The 17944-nt window shown below is 45.5% G+C and overlaps 2 protein-coding genes across 12 annotated transcripts in view; one reads left to right on the forward strand and one right to left on the reverse strand.

Annotated features, from left to right (window-relative positions):
• The window catches only part of ZC2HC1B (zinc finger C2HC-type containing 1B), a 35027-nt gene extending 23885 nt beyond the window's left edge, over positions 1-11142 (forward strand). The window contains exons 5-8 of the mRNA XM_045843657.1: positions 109-248; positions 3517-3625; positions 9971-10055; positions 10533-11142. Of these exons, the coding sequence (XP_045699613.1) occupies positions 109-248; positions 3517-3625; positions 9971-10041 (320 nt within the window). The 3' untranslated portion in view covers positions 10042-10055; positions 10533-11142. The remainder of the gene's footprint in view (positions 1-108; positions 249-3516; positions 3626-9970; positions 10056-10532) is intronic.
• Positions 11143-12540: 1398 nt separating this feature from the next.
• Positions 12541-17944, reverse strand: part of PLAGL1 (PLAG1 like zinc finger 1) — a 58693-nt gene continuing 53289 nt past the window's right edge. For all 11 annotated transcript variants that reach the window (XM_045843655.1, XM_045843653.1, XM_045843654.1 and 8 more), the window contains one exon: positions 12541-14883. In XM_045843655.1, coding sequence (XP_045699611.1) covers positions 13647-14879 — 1233 coding nt within the window. In that variant the 5' untranslated portion in view covers positions 14880-14883 and the 3' untranslated portion in view covers positions 12541-13646. The remainder of the gene's footprint in view (positions 14884-17944) is intronic.

Consider the following 17944-nt stretch of genomic DNA (forward strand, 5'->3'; position numbering starts at 1 on the left):
TCGTGTTGCAGCACAGTTCATATCCTATTTATTTCATTTCCTATAGTCCGTGACAGAGATCATTTTTTTGCAAAGCTAATTGCCTTTTGTTGTTATCTTTACATTCAGATTATATTCAGTGCCCATATTGTATGAGGAGGTTTAATGAAAATGCAGCCAGTCGCCATATTAATTTCTGCAAGGATCAGTCTTCTCGCCGAGTCTTTGATCCAGCCCAAACAGCAGCCAAACTGGCATCCAGAGCACAGGTAAAATCTCTCCCTCGGTGCTGCCTCTTGTGCCCTGGCATGCCTGGGGCAAGCGGGTCAACTTGGGTGGGGAACCTAAGTTACTCGTCCTGGGAAAGGTAAGGATCCCCGTCGCTGATCACTGTCCCTCATCCTTGTAGGAGGGGCTCCTTTTGAGTTTCCAGCTTACACCACGTTTAGGTGTTAGAGAACAACTATTTCTGTAGCGTTGGCAGCTTCTTGGGATGAAGACTTGAATCTACACATCGTGTTTCTGTAGTATTAGGTTAAACTCTGTCTCTCCAATGGTGGTCATCAGCCTTGACCACACAGGAAAGCTTTGCAAGACCTGAAGCGAAGTGGGCCTGGGGGAGGGAGGGGGCGGGAGGATGCCCGCCCCGCCAGCCACCTGTTCTGCCCCACAGAGGAAGGTGTTCGGCCTTTTCCAAAAGCCACAGAATCAGCAAGTTAAAGGGGAGAAATGGAAGCAACTGTTACAGATAGACACGAATACGTGCAATGACAACTTGCCCAGGAAAACTATAGATTTATAAAAACAGACGGAACCGGAGCCAGCAAACGGCTCTGCACGGATCGCAGGTCCCAGGAACAGAACTGACTGTACAGCATGAACACTGTTAGTCTCATAAACATGGCTCAGACACCAAGAAAAGATTAAATTGGCACGAACACTTAGAAGAATGAAATAATGTTTAGAAAGATTTCCACGAAATCCATTACCTAATGGGGATGGGACCCCCTCCAAGAAGAGCTTATCCCACAGCCATGGCCTCAAGCTCTGTCTCCACTGCCTCGGACAGGTGTGGGATGTCTTCTGTGTGCCCGGCACGGTGCTAGGTGCCAGCCGATCGAGGGTTCATCCCTCAGAGGAAGTGGGGACCTGGACATGATGCAATAGGAAGGTGTGGCGGTTGCCATATGTAGGAGCACAAGGTGAGGAAGAGGCCACTAGGATTCATGGATGGCTTCAAAGAGGAGCAGATATTCCCCCCCCTCAACTATCAAATGGGTTCAGCAGCGTAGAGCTGGCACTGGGGAGGCCGTTCTTCACAAACATCCAGCTTACGCCCCAAGAGCCCAGCTCGTGAGGTTAAAGCACAGGTGCCTGTGGGAGGGTGGCAGGGGGTGGGGCAGACTGAGCCTGTGTCCGATCTAGAAGGTTGCGTTAAGTCGAGCTGGTTCAGAAAGGAGGAAAAGGGGTAGGTGCCCTGAAATCTGAGGCCAGCCAGCCTGAGGGTCTGGAAGCAGGAATAGTAAAGTTCCCAGGTACCCAGGGAGTCCTCTCTGCCATCTCTCCATCTCACCTGTTCCTACTCTGCTTCCGCTTCCTCTTCTCTCTGACCTTGGCTTTTCTGTCTAATTGTCTATTATTAGCCCCGTGTGTCACTCTACAGGCAATGTTGACTGGTTGACAGTATAGACTGGAGGGACATGGAATTGGTTTTTTAGAAAGATCAGCCTTGCAATTAGCGTTCGAGATGGATTGTCAGGAGACCCGCTAACAGCCACACAACAGGGAAGGAATCATGGGCTGGAATAAGAAGACGAATGGGGGTGGGGGCAAGGAGAGAGAGTGTAAGAACTAATTGATGAGACTGAGAAGGCAATTGGAGATGGGGTAAAAGAGGATCAGGGTTGACAAGAAGGTTTTTAGCTCCAGAGCCTAGGCAGTTAATAATACTGTGCATCCAGATAAAGGAACGCAGGAGGGAGGAGACAGGTGTGTTGGTGGAGCAGGCAAGGTGGTTATGATAAATATAGTTGTAGAGATTTAATCTTTACCCCTGAAATAGTATGGGAGGTGGTGCAATGTAGAAAGGGCCGGGATTCTGCAATCCATAGTCAGGGTTTGACTTGCAGTTCCATAATTCGCTATCTGCAGGGAAACTTGGACAAGTCACTTAAATTCTTGGAGATTCACTGTAGTCCTCACCTTGCCGAGTTGTTGGGAGGGTTATAGATACTATAAGTGAAGTGCCTTCCCATAGGGGTTCCCCCACCTGCCTTCCTTCTCCCTCACACCACCCTCCTTCCCTCCTCTGGGAGTCCTTTCCTCTGGATGGGGAAGACACCCCAGTTTTGAGGGGATATGACTGCTTTGGGCTTGCATTCAACTTGGCCTTGGAAAGGTTTTCTCGGTATAACCCTGCCTCCAGTTGCTAAAGCAGCACAGGGTGCGGCACAGTTCTTCGAATGGCTCTTCTGGCCAGTTCACGAAGTGAGTCGGGGTTTAGTGGAGCCAAAGGGAGCACTGGGAAGCAGCTACGGAAGTGCTTTTTATTCCTGAAGGAGGCCAGCTGGCCGCCCCGACTGTAACCAGTGACTTGGCCCCGTTCCTTGCCTTGTTTTGCAGAGCTAAGTGGTGATTGGGAACACAGAAGAAAAATTGCTTGCTCTCTGAGTAAACTCACTGTCGAGTGTGTCTGAACAGCAGTGCTTGTTTTCCCCATGCCAGCCTCACCGCGCTGGGGCCCGGCCGCATAGTGAGGCTTATTCAGAAGTGGCACAGAAAGGGAGGGCTGGTTTCAGTGCGGAAGGGCTGTTAACAGCACCGCTGAAATGTGTTTCTATTTTAAATAAAATCAACTTTAAAAAAAGTGTCCTACCCTCTGAAAATAGCTCTGTTTGTTTGGCTGGGGATGAACTGCCTGCTATAATCTCACAGCTATAGCCTTGCCCAAGTGAGAGCTCTCACTTGGAGTAACAGGTTATCTTTATGTGGTTTCCATGGAGATGGCGGTGGGCTCAGCAGCGGGGTAAAAAGGAGCTAGCAAGGAACCTTTGGATCCTCGTGCTGCATTAAATGTAACCATTCTGCTCCTGCAGCTCAGTAGGGAGGGGTGTGGCGTGGGGATGGTGGAATTCCATGTTTAAAACATTTGCTGCCTGCCAATGTCTGTTTTTCTTCTCTGTTCATGTATTTAAAAACAAAGGCATCTTCAAGGGTAATGAAAAACTAGAATGTTCCATAACTATCTTTTCTGACACGGAGTGATTTCTTACGTCTGTATACAACTCATTTCCCAGGATTAACATATCACAATTCCCCCAAAGGCTCGATTATAGAACGAAAGCTCCTCACCCTTGACGTGGCTTCGAGCACCAGTGGAGAGGTTGGGAACCTGGCCAACTGGGGGGCAGGGTGTGCGTGTCCCCCGCCCCCGAGTGCAGCCGGTCTCCAGAAATGACTGCTGGTTAAGTGGGAAGTGGGGAGTGTTGCTCGTGTGTGCTACCTGAGGTTAGAGGCCTGTTCCCCCTCTCTCTTTAGGGTAGGGCTCAGACGAGTTCCAAAAAAGAACCGACGGTTACCAGTGCTGTGGGCACTCTGCTACAGAACAGGGCCCTGGAGGCCACAAGATTGGCCCCAACCAGGCCAGGTAAGTCAGCGTAAGCATGTCAACTCTCAACGGACAGGGTCCGAGGCGACTACTTTTGGCTTTGGGGTTTTTGGGCAGTCTGCACAAGCTGTGATATCCAGTGTTCCTCCTGGATATAAAGATACAGGGGTCTGTTTGAAGGTCAAGCTGATTTGCCAAGGGGGGAACATTTCCTAATATATCTGGTTTAGATAACTCTGACAAAATACAAAGTCAGGGTCTGGAACCCTCATGCTCTGACTAGTAAAACTGAAAAACGAGAAAGAACGGGAGATAACAGCTGATCCGATGTGTTGAGAATAAGGGGAGACCATGAAATCACTATCTTGGAGAGACATCTGTACTCCCGTGTTGATTACTGCATTTTTCCAGTAGCCAAGATACAGAACCAACCTAAGTGTCCACTGACCAACGAACGGGTAATGGTAGGGTACACATAACCTACACAACGAAATCCTGTTCAGTCATATAAAAGGAGGAAGTCCTGCCATCTGTGACAACATGACTGGGCGTAGAGGGCATTATGCTAAGGCACATTTGTGAGAACAGAATGGAATGGTGGTGGTCACAGCGGGGTAGGGTGGGAGAAAGGGGGAGACGTGGGTCAAGGGTGCATTCCCAGTTATGCAATGGATGAGTTCTGGGGTCTAGTGCACAGCATGGTGACTACAGTTAGCACTACTGCATCCCACACTTGAAAGTTCCCATCCTGGCTGGTGTGGCTCAGTGGACTGAGTGCTGGCCTGAGAGCCAAAGGGCTGCAGGTTCAATTCCCAGTCAGGGCCCATGCCTGGGTTGTGGGCCTGGTCCCTAGTGCAGTGGGTTGGGGGAAGAAACAACCACACATTGATGTTTCTCTCCCTCTCTTTCTCTCTCCCTTGCCCTCTCTCCAAAAATAAAACAAATAAAATCTTTTTTTTTTAAAGGAAAGTTTCCAACAGAGCAAATCTTACATGTTCTCACGCCCACAGGCACAAAAGTTACCTGTGTGAGCTGATGGGTGTTAACTAAGTTCATTGTCAGTAATCATTTCACAATATAGTCATGTACCAGATCATCACACTGTACATCTTAAATCCATACAATGTCATATTCAATTATATTTCAATAAAGCTGGAAAAAGAAGAAAAAAGGGAAGGTTTTCCTTTCTGGAACTCAATAATTTCTTCAAAGTAACAGAAAGACATAACCACCATCACGGTACTCGGCTATCCACCCGGCCCATCCCTGTAATCTTCACAGTAGTCCTCTGTGTGTTTTCATCTGCTGAAGGGGAAACTGAGGCTCAGAAGACTGGTTGTTGGTTCCAAGCACACAGTGGTAAACAGCAGAGCTGGATTAGATGCCTGCTATGCTCCCCGCTTCTCTGAGCCGCATCGGTGGACGTGCCATTCTCCTTTGTGGTCGGGGTGCGCAGTGAAGGCAGCACAGAGTGATTCGTGACCGAATGGCACCTCTGGTCACGGGTCTTGTTTGGAAGGATTATCAGGCCCAGAGTAAGAACTGCCAGTCCCGTGATTCATAAACAGCACAGGAAAGTTTATTATTAGTCTTTAAATTCCTCATGAGTTGCTTATCATCGGCTAAAAATTGAATTAATATTTTAAAATTTCCCCATAGCCCAGTAAAACCAAGTCATTAGATTTTTCCTGATCTGTGAAAACTTAACAATGAGGTAGACTTTAGTTTTTACACACACTTCAAATTTTATATATATATATATGTATATACTTGTTTGGTAAAACTTCACTAACAAGCTTTTATTAAAAAGTATGACTAATGCCCTTTAGAAAAGACAGTTTCTTTATATTATGGTTGCTTTTCTTATTTTTTCAAAGAATATGTTATAATGCTTCCTTTCCAGTAAAAAGCACTCCTTTGAGTTGGAGGTCAAAACTTATTTGCCAAGAGGGAATATTTCTTAATTCATCAGGATTAGAGAGCTCTGACAATGTGCAAAGTCAAGGCCAAGTACAGCAACAGAGCCTGGGACCTTCGTTCCCCGGTCCAGTAAACTTGGAAAGCGACTGGGAATAGGAGAGGACAGCATGCCAGGTGTAGTGTTGGAAATAAGAAGAGAGTTTCCTTCCCTGAACTAAGTCATTTTTTAAAATCAGCAGCAAGGCCCAAGTGAAGACTCAGATGTCTGGTGTCTCAGAACATTAAGCAGAACATTATTAAGACACCACTTGGATACAGTAGAAAATAGATTAGTAGGCCAGTAGATCTAGGCAAAACAGCACTCCATTTACTTTTGACTAGTTAATGGTGGTTTAGAACCCCTGTCACATTGCCAAGTGGAAGGCAAAGTTTCCACTGTGGCTCACACTGGGTTCTGTACCACCGCCTGACCACACCTGTGCCTGTTTCCTCTCGGTCCAGCCCCTGCGGCTTCTGTGCTGTTCCGTGAGCAGCACCAGCCTGCCCGCTCCTGGCCCGGGGCCTCTGCGCAGGCTCTCCCTGCTGAGGACCCCAGCACACCCCCACAAATCTGCGCTGCTCTCCCCCTTCCTCCAGTTCTCTGCTGAGTGTCATCTGCACAGTGAGGCCCCTCTGTGTTTAAAATGAATCAATCCCTCCACAGTTCCCTCTGTTAAAAATAGCATTTATCACCATCTAATATTCAGTGTATATGTATTTGTCCCCCCACAGAAAAGGAATGTCAGTTTTAAGAAGGCATGGATCTGTCTATTTTGTCTAGTTTTTATTGTGCTGTTACATCCCTACCTGTTAGAATTGTTCAGGGAACGTGTGCAGTGCTCAGTAAATACTTTTGGAATGAAACAGATGGGAAAAAGCACATACTTTGATTCTATAATTTCTCACTTCAGTTATTGGCCTATGCATAGAATTGTTATGTTAATTAGCTTTAAGAGAGAGCATTTGGATTTATTATATGTATATATTACAGCAATTTAAGATGCATTTTCCCCAAGATTTTGACAATTTTTCCTGACCACAAACCTGAGGGACACACATGAGAATGGTTGGACCAAGGCGACTTTATCGCTATGGGTGCCTTGACCATCCGGAGATCATGGACGCACTGTTTTTGCTTGAATGACCAGCAGTGGCTCAAACAGTTTACAATGATGGTTGATGGTTCTCCTGTGTAGGACACGGGTGGACCTGAGATGCATTTTCAGTTTAATTTCTTATTCTTTCCTGTGGCCTTCCCTGTTTAATTTCAAACAAAAATCACTGCAATTAGTGTGCCTTTAAACTAGTCGTGTTTCCCTCAGACCCGTTCTGGGAAGGAAGCAGAAGTATATTCAGGAGTTGGGGGGTGGATTCTAGGACATGCCTGAGGCTCGGAGAAAAGCACTGAGTGCTTTTTGCTAATGCAAACGGGTCAGTGTGTGAATCAGATTCGAATCTACTCCCCGTTGCTTATTTTTGTCAGTATTAATCCATTTGCAATATGATGGTCTCTTGAAAACTGTTGTTGAGCTTTGCTGCATCTAGATGGATCATCAGTAGTTCAGGCCACTTGGTGTCACTTGCCTTCCCCATAAAACCTGTTACTGTCTTTTCACCTACCTGGTAGTGAACCCCCTACAACTCTGGCCTTCACTCTTCAAGTTTCTTGAGTAAAATATGCATCTAGCATTTGCCATTTAGAACATTTTGTTCTAAATTCACAGTCAGGACAGATACAATCCTGTGTGTAAGGCACAATCCTTATCCATCCCAGCGTCTTATGAGGAAAAAAATGCATGTGCAGGAGATCTGATACAAGAGAGCATGTGATGTTACATGAACTTGGTACACCGCTGCTATGGATGTTTAAGAAGATTCATTCAACACGTAATTATTATGCATGATTGTTTCTTATGCTCGTGGATTCTTAAAAGTCTAGGGGGATAGCAGTCAATATTTAACAGTGGGATGTAAACTAATATTTAACTGTGGGACGTAAAGGTCCTAAGGGAATACGAGAGAGAGATCAACTTTGCCCAGGAGCCTTTACGGAGGCGGTGACAGTCTAAGAGAGGAAGCGCCGAGGAGGTGGAGGCATTTAAGATGAGCTTCCGGGATGCGCTCGGGCTTGACCAATGGAGAACAGTTGCAAAAAGAAAGAACAAAGATCTGGAGATGAGAACGCAGAGGACAAGCCGTGGAAACAAATGGCTCAGTTGGCCAAAGCACAGAGAAGAGGTGGGGCATGAACAGAAGTCACGGTTAGGGCGGGAGGCTGGCCCGGAGCGCGGAGGGGTCTGGGTCGAGAAGGCGGACACCGCGCGCTAGGCCGTGGTGACGGCCTGGGGGCTTGGCATTTCTGGCCGCTTTAAGTTAGCCTGTGAGCATTTGTTTTGAGAAAGAGCTCTTCAAAAATTATCACGTCAGATATTAAGGGTTACTATAAAAAATAGGGGAAAATGGGGAAAAGTGTAAAGAAAAAAATCATAATTCCACACCCAGGCATAACCACTGTTAACACTGTTGTTTTTTCAATATTTTCTGTATTTATAATCCTCCTTTTTTTTCCTGTTTGTTTTTTTTTAAAGATTTTATTTATTTATTTATTTTTAGAGAGTGGGGAAAAGAGGGAGAAAGAGAGGGAGAGAAACATCAGTGTGTGGTTGTCTGTAGCATGCCCCCAACTGGGGACCTGGCCTGCAACCCAGGTGTGTGCCCTGACTGGGAATCGAACTGGTGTCCCTTTGGTTCACAGGCCTGTGCTCAATCCACTGAGCTATACCAGCCAGGGCTATTTTTTTTTTTAATCAAAGTTAGGATCATAGTCCATGTATATATATATATCCTGATCTTTTTCACTAACAAATCTCAAACATTTCCCTGTGGCAAAGGGTTTCCTTAAAAACATAGTATCATATGACAAGAATATAATATAATTTATTTAGCTGTTTTCATGATGTGGAATAGGTGAATTGTGTCTAATTTTTTTTAAGAAATAGATTTTATTTATTTTTAGAGAGAGGGGAAGGGAAGGAGAAAGAGAGGGAGAGAAACATCAAAGTGTGGTTGCCTCTCACACATCCCCCCTACTGGGGACCAGGCCTGCAACCCAGGCATGTGCCCTGACTGGGAACCCAACCGGCAACCCTTTGGTCCTCATGTTGGCACTCAATCCACTGAGCCACACCAGCCAGGGCAAATTGTGTCTACTTTTTTGCTATACTAAACAACTCCCTTCTTCATAGACAATAGCCCATACTTAACTGTACACTCTTCTAAGCACTTCACATATTATTCCTCATTTAATCCTCACCAGGGAGTAAATGACTATTCATATCCCTAGTTGATACATGAGAGAAGCACAGACAGGTGAAGCAACTTGCACAAGTAATTTAATGGGGAATCGTAGAACCAACCCAATCTTTGTCTGCTTGGGGAAAACTGGGTCAAAAAATGCAGACAGTAAGGAGATATATAGTTCAGATTGGAAGTGAGTTTATAGCCTCGTTAGCAAATCTCTGCTGGTGGCTGTTTTCTCAAGGGTTTTGACATGAGAGTGATTGATTTGCTGGAAAGGTGCCTCTGAGAATCAGCTTCTCCACTACCTTGACACGGGGAGACTAAGATCAGTAGGAAAATGTTGGGTTCTGGAGCCCTGCCTCTTCATATATTTAGTGAATTGCATTTTACAACTTTGTTGGGTGGGCTCTGCTTTTATTTCGGGGGCCAGATGCTTGTTTTGAGCATCTTCCCTGCACCAGCATGCCCTGCTCACCTCGCTTCACCGTTTGTTTAGCAAATGTAATGAGTATCTGAGGGTCGGTTGCTGACCCTTCGATGGAAATAGAACTTGTAGATCTTTGGATAAAAGGAACACTAAAGCTCTTTCCATTCCTATGTCCTGTGATACTTTGATTCCCAGTTTCCTTGGGTTATTTGGTTACACCCCCTTCATAAAACACTGGAGGCCTCTAGGACAGAGGGGGCTTATTTCTTAAAAAAAAAAAAAAAGATTTCTCTGAGAATCCTGCCCTATACCATGTGGTCTAAAACAGACTATGGCATGCCTGTATCCATAAACTCCTACCTCTTCATACCCAAGAGAGCTTCTGGACACCAAGGAAAAGAACCCTGTCAGTGAAGTCAGTCCATTGCTATACAATAAGCTGCGGTGAGGGTGTGTGCGCGGAGGCATCTCATGCTAAGTGAAGGGCTAGGGGCAGGGGGAGAGAATCCTGAGACAGCCCCTGGCTTTCTTTATTATTTGGCCCAGGATAGAAACTGAGTATTTGTCTATAGCTACAAAACAAAACAAAATGGAACAGAGACTTTGATCCAATGTGAGGATTTCACAATCCTTCCTTTTTTTTCTTTCTTGCTAATGTTTGCTTTTACATAATAACAAATCTGTTTATGTCTGTAAAGGATTAGCAGTGGACCCTGCTTCTGCGGCAAAACTCAAACAAGGATTTACTAAATCTTCTAAAAAAGATTAACTCCTAGAGGCCAGGTAAGAAAAAAAAATTGAAACTCTAATCCAGGTGTTGCTAATCATCTAATCTGCAAGATACAGTTAATGAGCCTTTAAGGGAACGATCCCATAGCGGGGAACCCAAAGAGAAAATATGGACAAGCCTAGAGTTAGGTTAATAAAGTGTGTTCTCCTGAAATTTACTCTTTTGTTAGACCTACAGTGCGAAAATGATATTCAGTTTGATGCTTGACCTAATAGGGAAAAAGGAACAGTTCTTCATTTTGACCTGCAAGGCTATGGCCTGGTCCCACGTTTTTCCAAACATGTTGCCCCCAAAAGACAGTTCCTGAGATTGACCTGGAATAGGATTGGTATGAAGTCAGAGACCTTTTTCATATTGTGAATCGTTTGTTAAAAACCCTTAAACATTTAAAGGAGCTGATATTGCCTGAGATTCTCGGAGGGGAAACAATGGAGTTCTTTCTAATGAATATCTTCTCTTTCCGCTTTTAGACTGGCTCCCTAAAACCCGCCCCCATAGCTGCACCCCCGGAATGCCACCCGAAGGAAGGCGCAGTGGATGTCTGTTTCAATGCCTGTGATTTCTCTCGAAACATCGTGTAGAAGTAAAAAACTTTAGCTTTTCAAATTTTCTTATTTGCTCCCTTCAAAATAGTCGAAGTGAATGCATTAAACACCACATTAACCTGTACAGTGATTGATTTAAAGATTCCCTTGAAGCCTTTTTTAAACTGGACATTTAATGGGCTTTTTAAAGGATGTTGCTTTGATAGTGGAAACGTTCAGCGAAACGGTTTTTGGAGGACTAGCATCATTTACTGACTAGGAAGATGTTTTTTTTACCTAGCTTCTTCGTTCTACAGCTGTGAATTCCCAGCTTTGCTATTTGCTTCTAACAAGCATTAAACTGTGATTAGTAACAACTCGTATTTTAAATGTCCATCTATATACCATGGAGAATTATCTCACATACACAAGTGCACAGAGTTGTTTGCGGGGGGGAGGGGGGCACTGCAGTGGAGAGAACCAGGTACAATGATCTCCACACTGGGAGGGAAAGATGCTCTAAGCAGCCAGAAGCCATTTATCTCGGCCAAATCAGGGGGCCAATCTCCGTCTTATCATTGTTTCAGAGAGCTCTGTGGGAAGGTGGTGTCTCACCTGTTTTTTTTGTTGTTGTTGTTGCTAATAAACTCTTTTGTCGTCATTTATACTCAACTCATGCTTTTTAATCCAATAATTTTAATTTTTTATTTTTAATTTATATTAGTCCTCGCCCAAAGAAATGTCCAAGAAATGTCCATTGATTTGAGAGGGGTCGGGGAGGGGAGAGAAAAATCGATCCAGTTGCTGTGACCGGGATCCCACCTGCAACCTCTTGGTGTAGGAGACGATGCTCCACCCAACTGAGCCACCCAGCTGGGGCTACTAATTCTTATTTTTCTTAAACACAGGGAATTTTAATTAGGGGTTAAAAGCCATTTTTCCTGCCTCAACTTAAGTAGGAGAACCGGAACTACTCCCGCTGGCAGCGCAGCAAGCACAACACCTGCGACCCTTCAGATCCGTGTTTGGGGATCAAATACTTGGTTCTGTGCTCAGGAAAGTTAGGTGTGTGTCTTGGAATGGACTGAAGATGACTAGGCCATGGGGAAGTCTTTGTGGAAGCCTCTAGACAAGGGCCTTGGGAGGACTTAGCCGAGGTGAGCCACTCCTCTGTCCCATTGCCGTGGGAAATTGCCTTCCCTTGCAGAGGAAAGGGGCAATGGGCGCTGACTTGGCCATCCCAGAGCAGTGGATTCATGCTGATGGTAACGATGTCCCTTTGTCTCATTGCCTCCCTCCAGGTTACACTGTAGTTTAAGAATCTCCCGAGTCGCCGCACAGTGCCTGCCCCACCCCAGGTCGCCTTTCCTGTAACCGGCACCGCTGGTAAGGGCCGTGGGCCAAGGTTTCTCACATTTGGGCAAATGAACTCAAGGCTTCCTTGTCTCTACCCACCCCCACCCTCTTTAGAGGTAAAACAGCAAAACAGACAGGCTCGACAGAGTTGGGGGTGGGGAATATTTCGTGAAGAAATCCCAGGAAGGAATATGTAATTTCTAATTCATGCTTGAAATGAATGGTGAACACTCATAAAATTGGCCCAGGGCAGACCAAACCTCAGTAGCTAGTATTCTGCCCTAGATACCAGAAATAAATTCATAATATAGAAGGATTCAGAATTTTATACAGGGATAAATAAGAAATAAACTAAGAAATAAGCTCTTAGCGCTGTGAATTTAACTGACGCACATAAGCTTCTACCTTAAGTCATAATGTTACTAAAAAAAAGTTTGTCTCTAGTCGATGCTGAATAGAGATCGGACTAGTAGTTTCTGCGGGGGAAGGAATGACCAGGAGGGGGCGTGAGGGAGCCCGCAAGGGAGCTGGGGATGTTGTGTGTCCTGATTTGGGTGGTTAGGCGGTGGAGCTGTAAGAAAAACTCAACAAGCCACAGTCAGGATTTGCAGACTTTATTATATGTACGATACATGTTCATATAGAAAGCCTCTAAACATAAAAGACAAAGGAGTCTTAACAAAAAGGTTAGGTTGTATATTTTTAAAACTCGTTAGATACCAAGTTTAAGAGAGAGATTAACATTGCAAAATGTTATTATTTTTTAATACAACTAATATTGACTTAAATGATAAATTTTTAAATGCATTTATTTGCTGATGATTAAAAATATACTTAAGCAGAGTAGTATTTTAAGCCAGACAGAGCAAAGAAAATTCTTGTTTAATATATATATATATTTAAATTCCAGTAATATTTCTTAAATTCCTGTTAAAAATATAATCAATATTAAAGTCAGCAAAATGCTTTTTTGACTGACGCATGGGTTATTTTACCACTGAGTCTGGGTACACAGTGATTTTTCCGTCAGATGTAACTGACACAACCAGTTTAGTCTTTAAGATAAATGAAGTGATAACTCACATTGTAGCGTCTTGTGGAAAATATTCAAACTACATTTAAAATGCTTGTTTAAAATGAAGACATCTATTATTCCACAAGAAATTTGTTTCTGTAAAACTACAGGTTGGCTATGGCAATAGTAACTAAACTACATCCAACCGTGAAGGTAGAAAAATCCCTGAAAAGAAATACACAGCCTAGTTATAATAAGCAGTATAAAGGTTACTTGCGTATTTAACAAATTTTCTCCCATTTTGGAGAGATCCAAACCTTCCCACAGCTCCCCTACTAGGCAGCGCTACATAAAGTTGCTCAGCCAACATTACAATGATCATGGCTTCCGACTGAATGCAGTTTGACAGACACCTAGGGACAGCAGCCCCCGTTCGGACGCCGGTTATGACAATAGTTGCAGTTCCATTAAAGAATACTTGCTTATTACATTTGGTACAAAGCGTTAACACTCAGGACAGATTGGCACGATACATGCAGTTCGAGAACTCTCTTATCTCAAACCAGTCATTACTGAATAAGCTATACTCACAGTCCTGCTTTCCAAATATTCCCTCGTAACATAACTGACGTTTACAATGCTTCTTAAAACAGCTTCCAGAATGAGGAAAGTATGCTTTAAAAAATCATTTATCTGAATGCATGATGGAAATGAGGCAGGATGGCAGAGCTGGTGCCTGCTGGGAAAACATGGGGGATGGGTGGGAGGGGGAGCTGGCCCAGGCTCATAGTGCTCATGGCTAGTGAGGGATCTTGCTGCTGCTGCCCCAGACAGCCTAGTCTATGGGGCAGAGCATCCCCAGGCCCCAGGGCGAGGGCGCCATTCCCAAAGGCATTTTGGGCAGCAGGAGGGGGCAGCTGCCAGAACCCCAAAAGGGGGGATATGTCCAGAGAGGCAGGTATTGTTAGGTTCACAGCATCTGCAGGCAGCTCCTTGGGCAGGTTCACTTTACCAGCACTGCCCTTAGCCAGATCAAAACCTGGGTTGAGCTTGTGAGGTGACTGAGGCTCTTGCAGTGGCAAGTCCTCAAGCAAATTGATATTGCAAAACCCTTTAGTATCTGCTTTGAGGGACAGGTTTGCAAGTGGGGCGTATGAGGTAGAACCGGTGTACTTGTGATTCTGGAGGGGCGCAGGGGGAGAGCCGGGAGGTGCTATGGGGTGCAGGGGAACAAGGCCCTCTGGCAGAGGCTGAATAGGAGGGCAGACCTGCTCTGGCGGGTTGTGGGCATGGCCATGTACCTCAGGGGGCAAGCCGCCGGCCAGCCCGTTCTGTATAGGAGCCCCTAGCGGGTAAGGAGACAGTGGGGCAGCCTTCAGCTGAAACTGGGGAGAGATAGAGTGGAAAGTGTTCAGAAACTCTCCAGACTGCAAACTCTCCTTCATCAGCTCCTGTGAGTGTGTCTTCTTGGTGTGGCGGGTGAGGTGGTCTTTGCGCCCAAATCTCTGGGCACAAAACTGACACAGGAAGTCCTTGCAGCCTGTGTGGACCACCAGGTGGCGCCGGACGTCTTTCCGGGTGTAGAAGCATCTCTCGCAGTGGTCGCACTGGTGCTTCTTCTCCTTGGTTCCGGTGGAGGGCTTCTCTTCGGCATGGGCTTTGAGGTGATCCAGCAGCACCTCTGTGCTCCCTAGCTCCAAGGCGCAGACCCCGCAGGTGAGGTCGCCGCTGCTGGCTGCGTGGAGCGCCAGGTGCCTCTTGTAGCCCAGCATGGTGTGGTACTTCTTCCCACACTCCTCACACCCAAAGGCCATTTTGTTGGGGTCATGGGTTTGGAGGTGGTTCTTCAGGTGGTCTTTCCGGTTGAACGTCTTCTCACAGTGAGCACACTGGTGAGTCTTCTGGGGCGAGTGGGTAGCCATGTGTCTAGGAGCAGAAGGGAAAATTTCACAACTGACTCAGTTTTTGACGAGCCCATGAAAGGTAGAGAAACAACAGTAAGATGTAATAATAGTTCTCTCTAGGTGGTGGTGTAAGAAATCATCTGCAGTTTTAATACACTTTTCTATATTTTCTAGATTCTACATGTACATAAAACTTCATGGTAAAAAAAACAGGTGCTACTAAAAACATAATGCAATTTTCACACCTGTGAGGAATATAGTTTGCGTACAATTTTCCTAATGTGCACAAAGAGACGGCTAATTGTATACAAGTATTTAAAAATATGTGACCATAAAAATTTTTCAGGAAGGGGTTAAATGGGTATACTCTGAAAATTTCTGAATTTCTAAAAGTGACTCAATATGGTACCCCATCACCCTCCAGTTTGAGGTTATTGTTTCTAATACAATTGCTGCTTGGCTTTTATTGATTGAGACAAAAAGTTCAGGCCACAGACAATAAGTCATCCTTAACCTCAAAGAGAGCGTCTACTTGGACCCCCCCAAATGTCAACCCTACTACCTGTGCTCTGAACCTGTGCCTCCCATGAGATCTTCGCACTTACCTCGGGGCTCCCTCCGTTTAACACTTTGCTATCAGCTACCACCCCAGATGCATGCAGGCCCTATCTCCATCTCCTCAAGATCCCTGGTAGGGCCCTTCGGCCCACTTCCTGAAGTCCCTGGTAACTTCACTGGCAGAATTCAAAGGGACTTTTTCAAGAAGGTCCATGCTGCTGCTGCTAGCAGAAGTCATGTGCTTCTCTAACTGGGCTTCAGGGACAAGCCACAGTCATGCTAGTCAATCTGGAATGTCAAAATCGCTATTTTATAATTGGATCTGTAAAGCACAAATTAGTTATGGAGAACCAGTACGATTCCATTTCCATTGTAGTTCCACTGAATTCCTAAGATCTGAACTCTTGGTTTTTAAAAACTCCGTGATACAAAGGAATCCTGAGTTTGTCTTTACAACTTTAAAAAGGGTCATTTTAATAACTGTGTCATACAAAACACCAAGTCCTATATGTTAGCATTTCTTACATAACAGCACCCTTAAACAACTTGTGGCTTGCAAATACAGCATAGGTTGCTTCATGTCCCTTCTGACAGTTAACTCTTTTAGGTGTTTTGTCTTTGGGAGTTAAAGCTTGTCCTACTGACAATTTCAAGGCAATTGAGCTTATTGACTTTGTACAAAAGAATCTCTAACAACTTATTCTATGCCAAAAGATAGAATTTCTTTAAAATACAGTACATTTAAGCCAAAAAGTGTCCCCCAACCTTCTACCCTGTACTGTCCATTCGTGACCCTTTTCTAGACGTAGCATGAGTAAGGGGTCCACAGCCGCAGCTGTTCAGAAAACAATGGTGGTCCCTACCAGGAGCATGACTGGAAGCCAGTTCCAAAAAGCTAATCTAAGTCTAATTGTCGTTTTCTTGAATATAAAAAAGCAAAAACCTCACATCTTCTTCCTTTCTCCCTTAAAAAAAAAAAAGTAGCCTGCTCTGTGCAGGGGATCGACAGAAAAGTAAGTTCCACCTTCCCTCCAGGACACCAGGGCTCTGCCTGCAAAGGGATGCAGATGAGAAAGAGAGGCGTAAACAACGCTCAGGGACAGGAGTCAGTGCGAGAGGTGTTTGAGACTGCAGTGATGCTGATGTCTAGAGTCCCAGGGGCACTTAAACATGTTCACGGGTTGCAGAAGGGCTGGGTCTGTTACTTCTTAAGAAATAACCGCGTTCTTATTTAAGATGTCCATAGATACACGAATTGTCAGGAACAGATGTGACAGGGGACTGGTTTACAAATGTGGCATTTCAACCACTTTCTATTTATTTGGTCCAATACTAGGACCCCGAAGCTCTGACTGGATCCTCTATTCTTGCCTCTCTCCGCTTTTTCCTTTGTGGAGGACTTTCTGTCTGGTTAGACTTCCTCTACCACCCAGGGGCAGATCGGTGCCCCGGGAACTGCGGCCCTTTCCTGCCTAGGGCTGCACCACCTATGAGACTGGAACAACTGTTAGCCCCTGAGCAGTAGTACCAGCTCTCACCCTCTGGGGGGTTTTTGTTGTTTCTTCCGCCTGGCATCCTGTCGGCCCCTTTCAATTCACCCCTTCCTTACGCATGCGACAGTCCCAACCTAGGACATAATCATCTTAGACCCAAAGTTACTTCAACAACTGGTTTCCTTCCTTCAGCCTCTCTTCTCACCTCCCAGCCCATGAAACCACACTGTGTCTGCCCTGTAGTCAGCATCAAATACCACCACTGGGGGTGTCACCTGGACCGCGTCAACAATCTCAGACCTCTTCCAAATTAGAATTGCACTGGATTTTGAACTGGGGGCTTCCATCTAACTGCCCAGTCTCTCGTCTTTGCTGTCTCCACCTAACTGCCTGCCGCACGGGGACCCGTGTTCTCTTTTCTAGTTAAGCAAGTCAGTTATTCTCCCTCAAGCTCTGCTTATAAAAGGGAGTGTATGTTGCAACTGAGGGAAATGGGATGGAATGCTGCCCTTAAACAGAGAGAGAAAGCAACCGCGCCAGCGTCCTGCCGTCTCGCCGCTTTCCCAGCCCTTTCTGAGATCACTGCGTCAGGCCAGAGGGGCAAGACATGTGGGTGGCTGTGGCGGGTCAGGCGGTTCTTGCACAAAGGACCCTGCTTCCCTTTTTTGCCTCGCTTCACACTCTTAACCGAACAAGCTGTTTCCCTCGCTCAGAACGACCACCTCCTAAACATTGCTTAAGACATCTTCAGTGCGGTTCACCACAGCAATGCCGCCTGATTCCTGTCATTCCGATAATCTGTTGGCTCCACTGTCTTTTCCAAACGTTCATCTCCTCTCCGCGTTTTGGTCTTTACCCACAGTTACAGTACCCTCGCCCTGGCCTCGCCAAGCAAGCGCTGCTCTCCGTGATCGAGCGAGGGTCATTACTGTGTTACACATGAGAAGCCTGTTGCAAAAGAGGAAGCCTTTGCAACAAAATCGGTGCACACAGTAGGCACTCAATACTTACATGTATGGCAACTAGAGTGGC

The sequence above is a fragment of the Phyllostomus hastatus genome, unplaced genomic scaffold, assembly GCF_019186645.2.
Source record: "Phyllostomus hastatus isolate PE091 unplaced genomic scaffold, TTU_PhHast_1.1 phas_contig_40, whole genome shotgun sequence".
Classification (NCBI taxonomy): domain Eukaryota; kingdom Metazoa; phylum Chordata; class Mammalia; order Chiroptera; family Phyllostomidae; genus Phyllostomus; species Phyllostomus hastatus.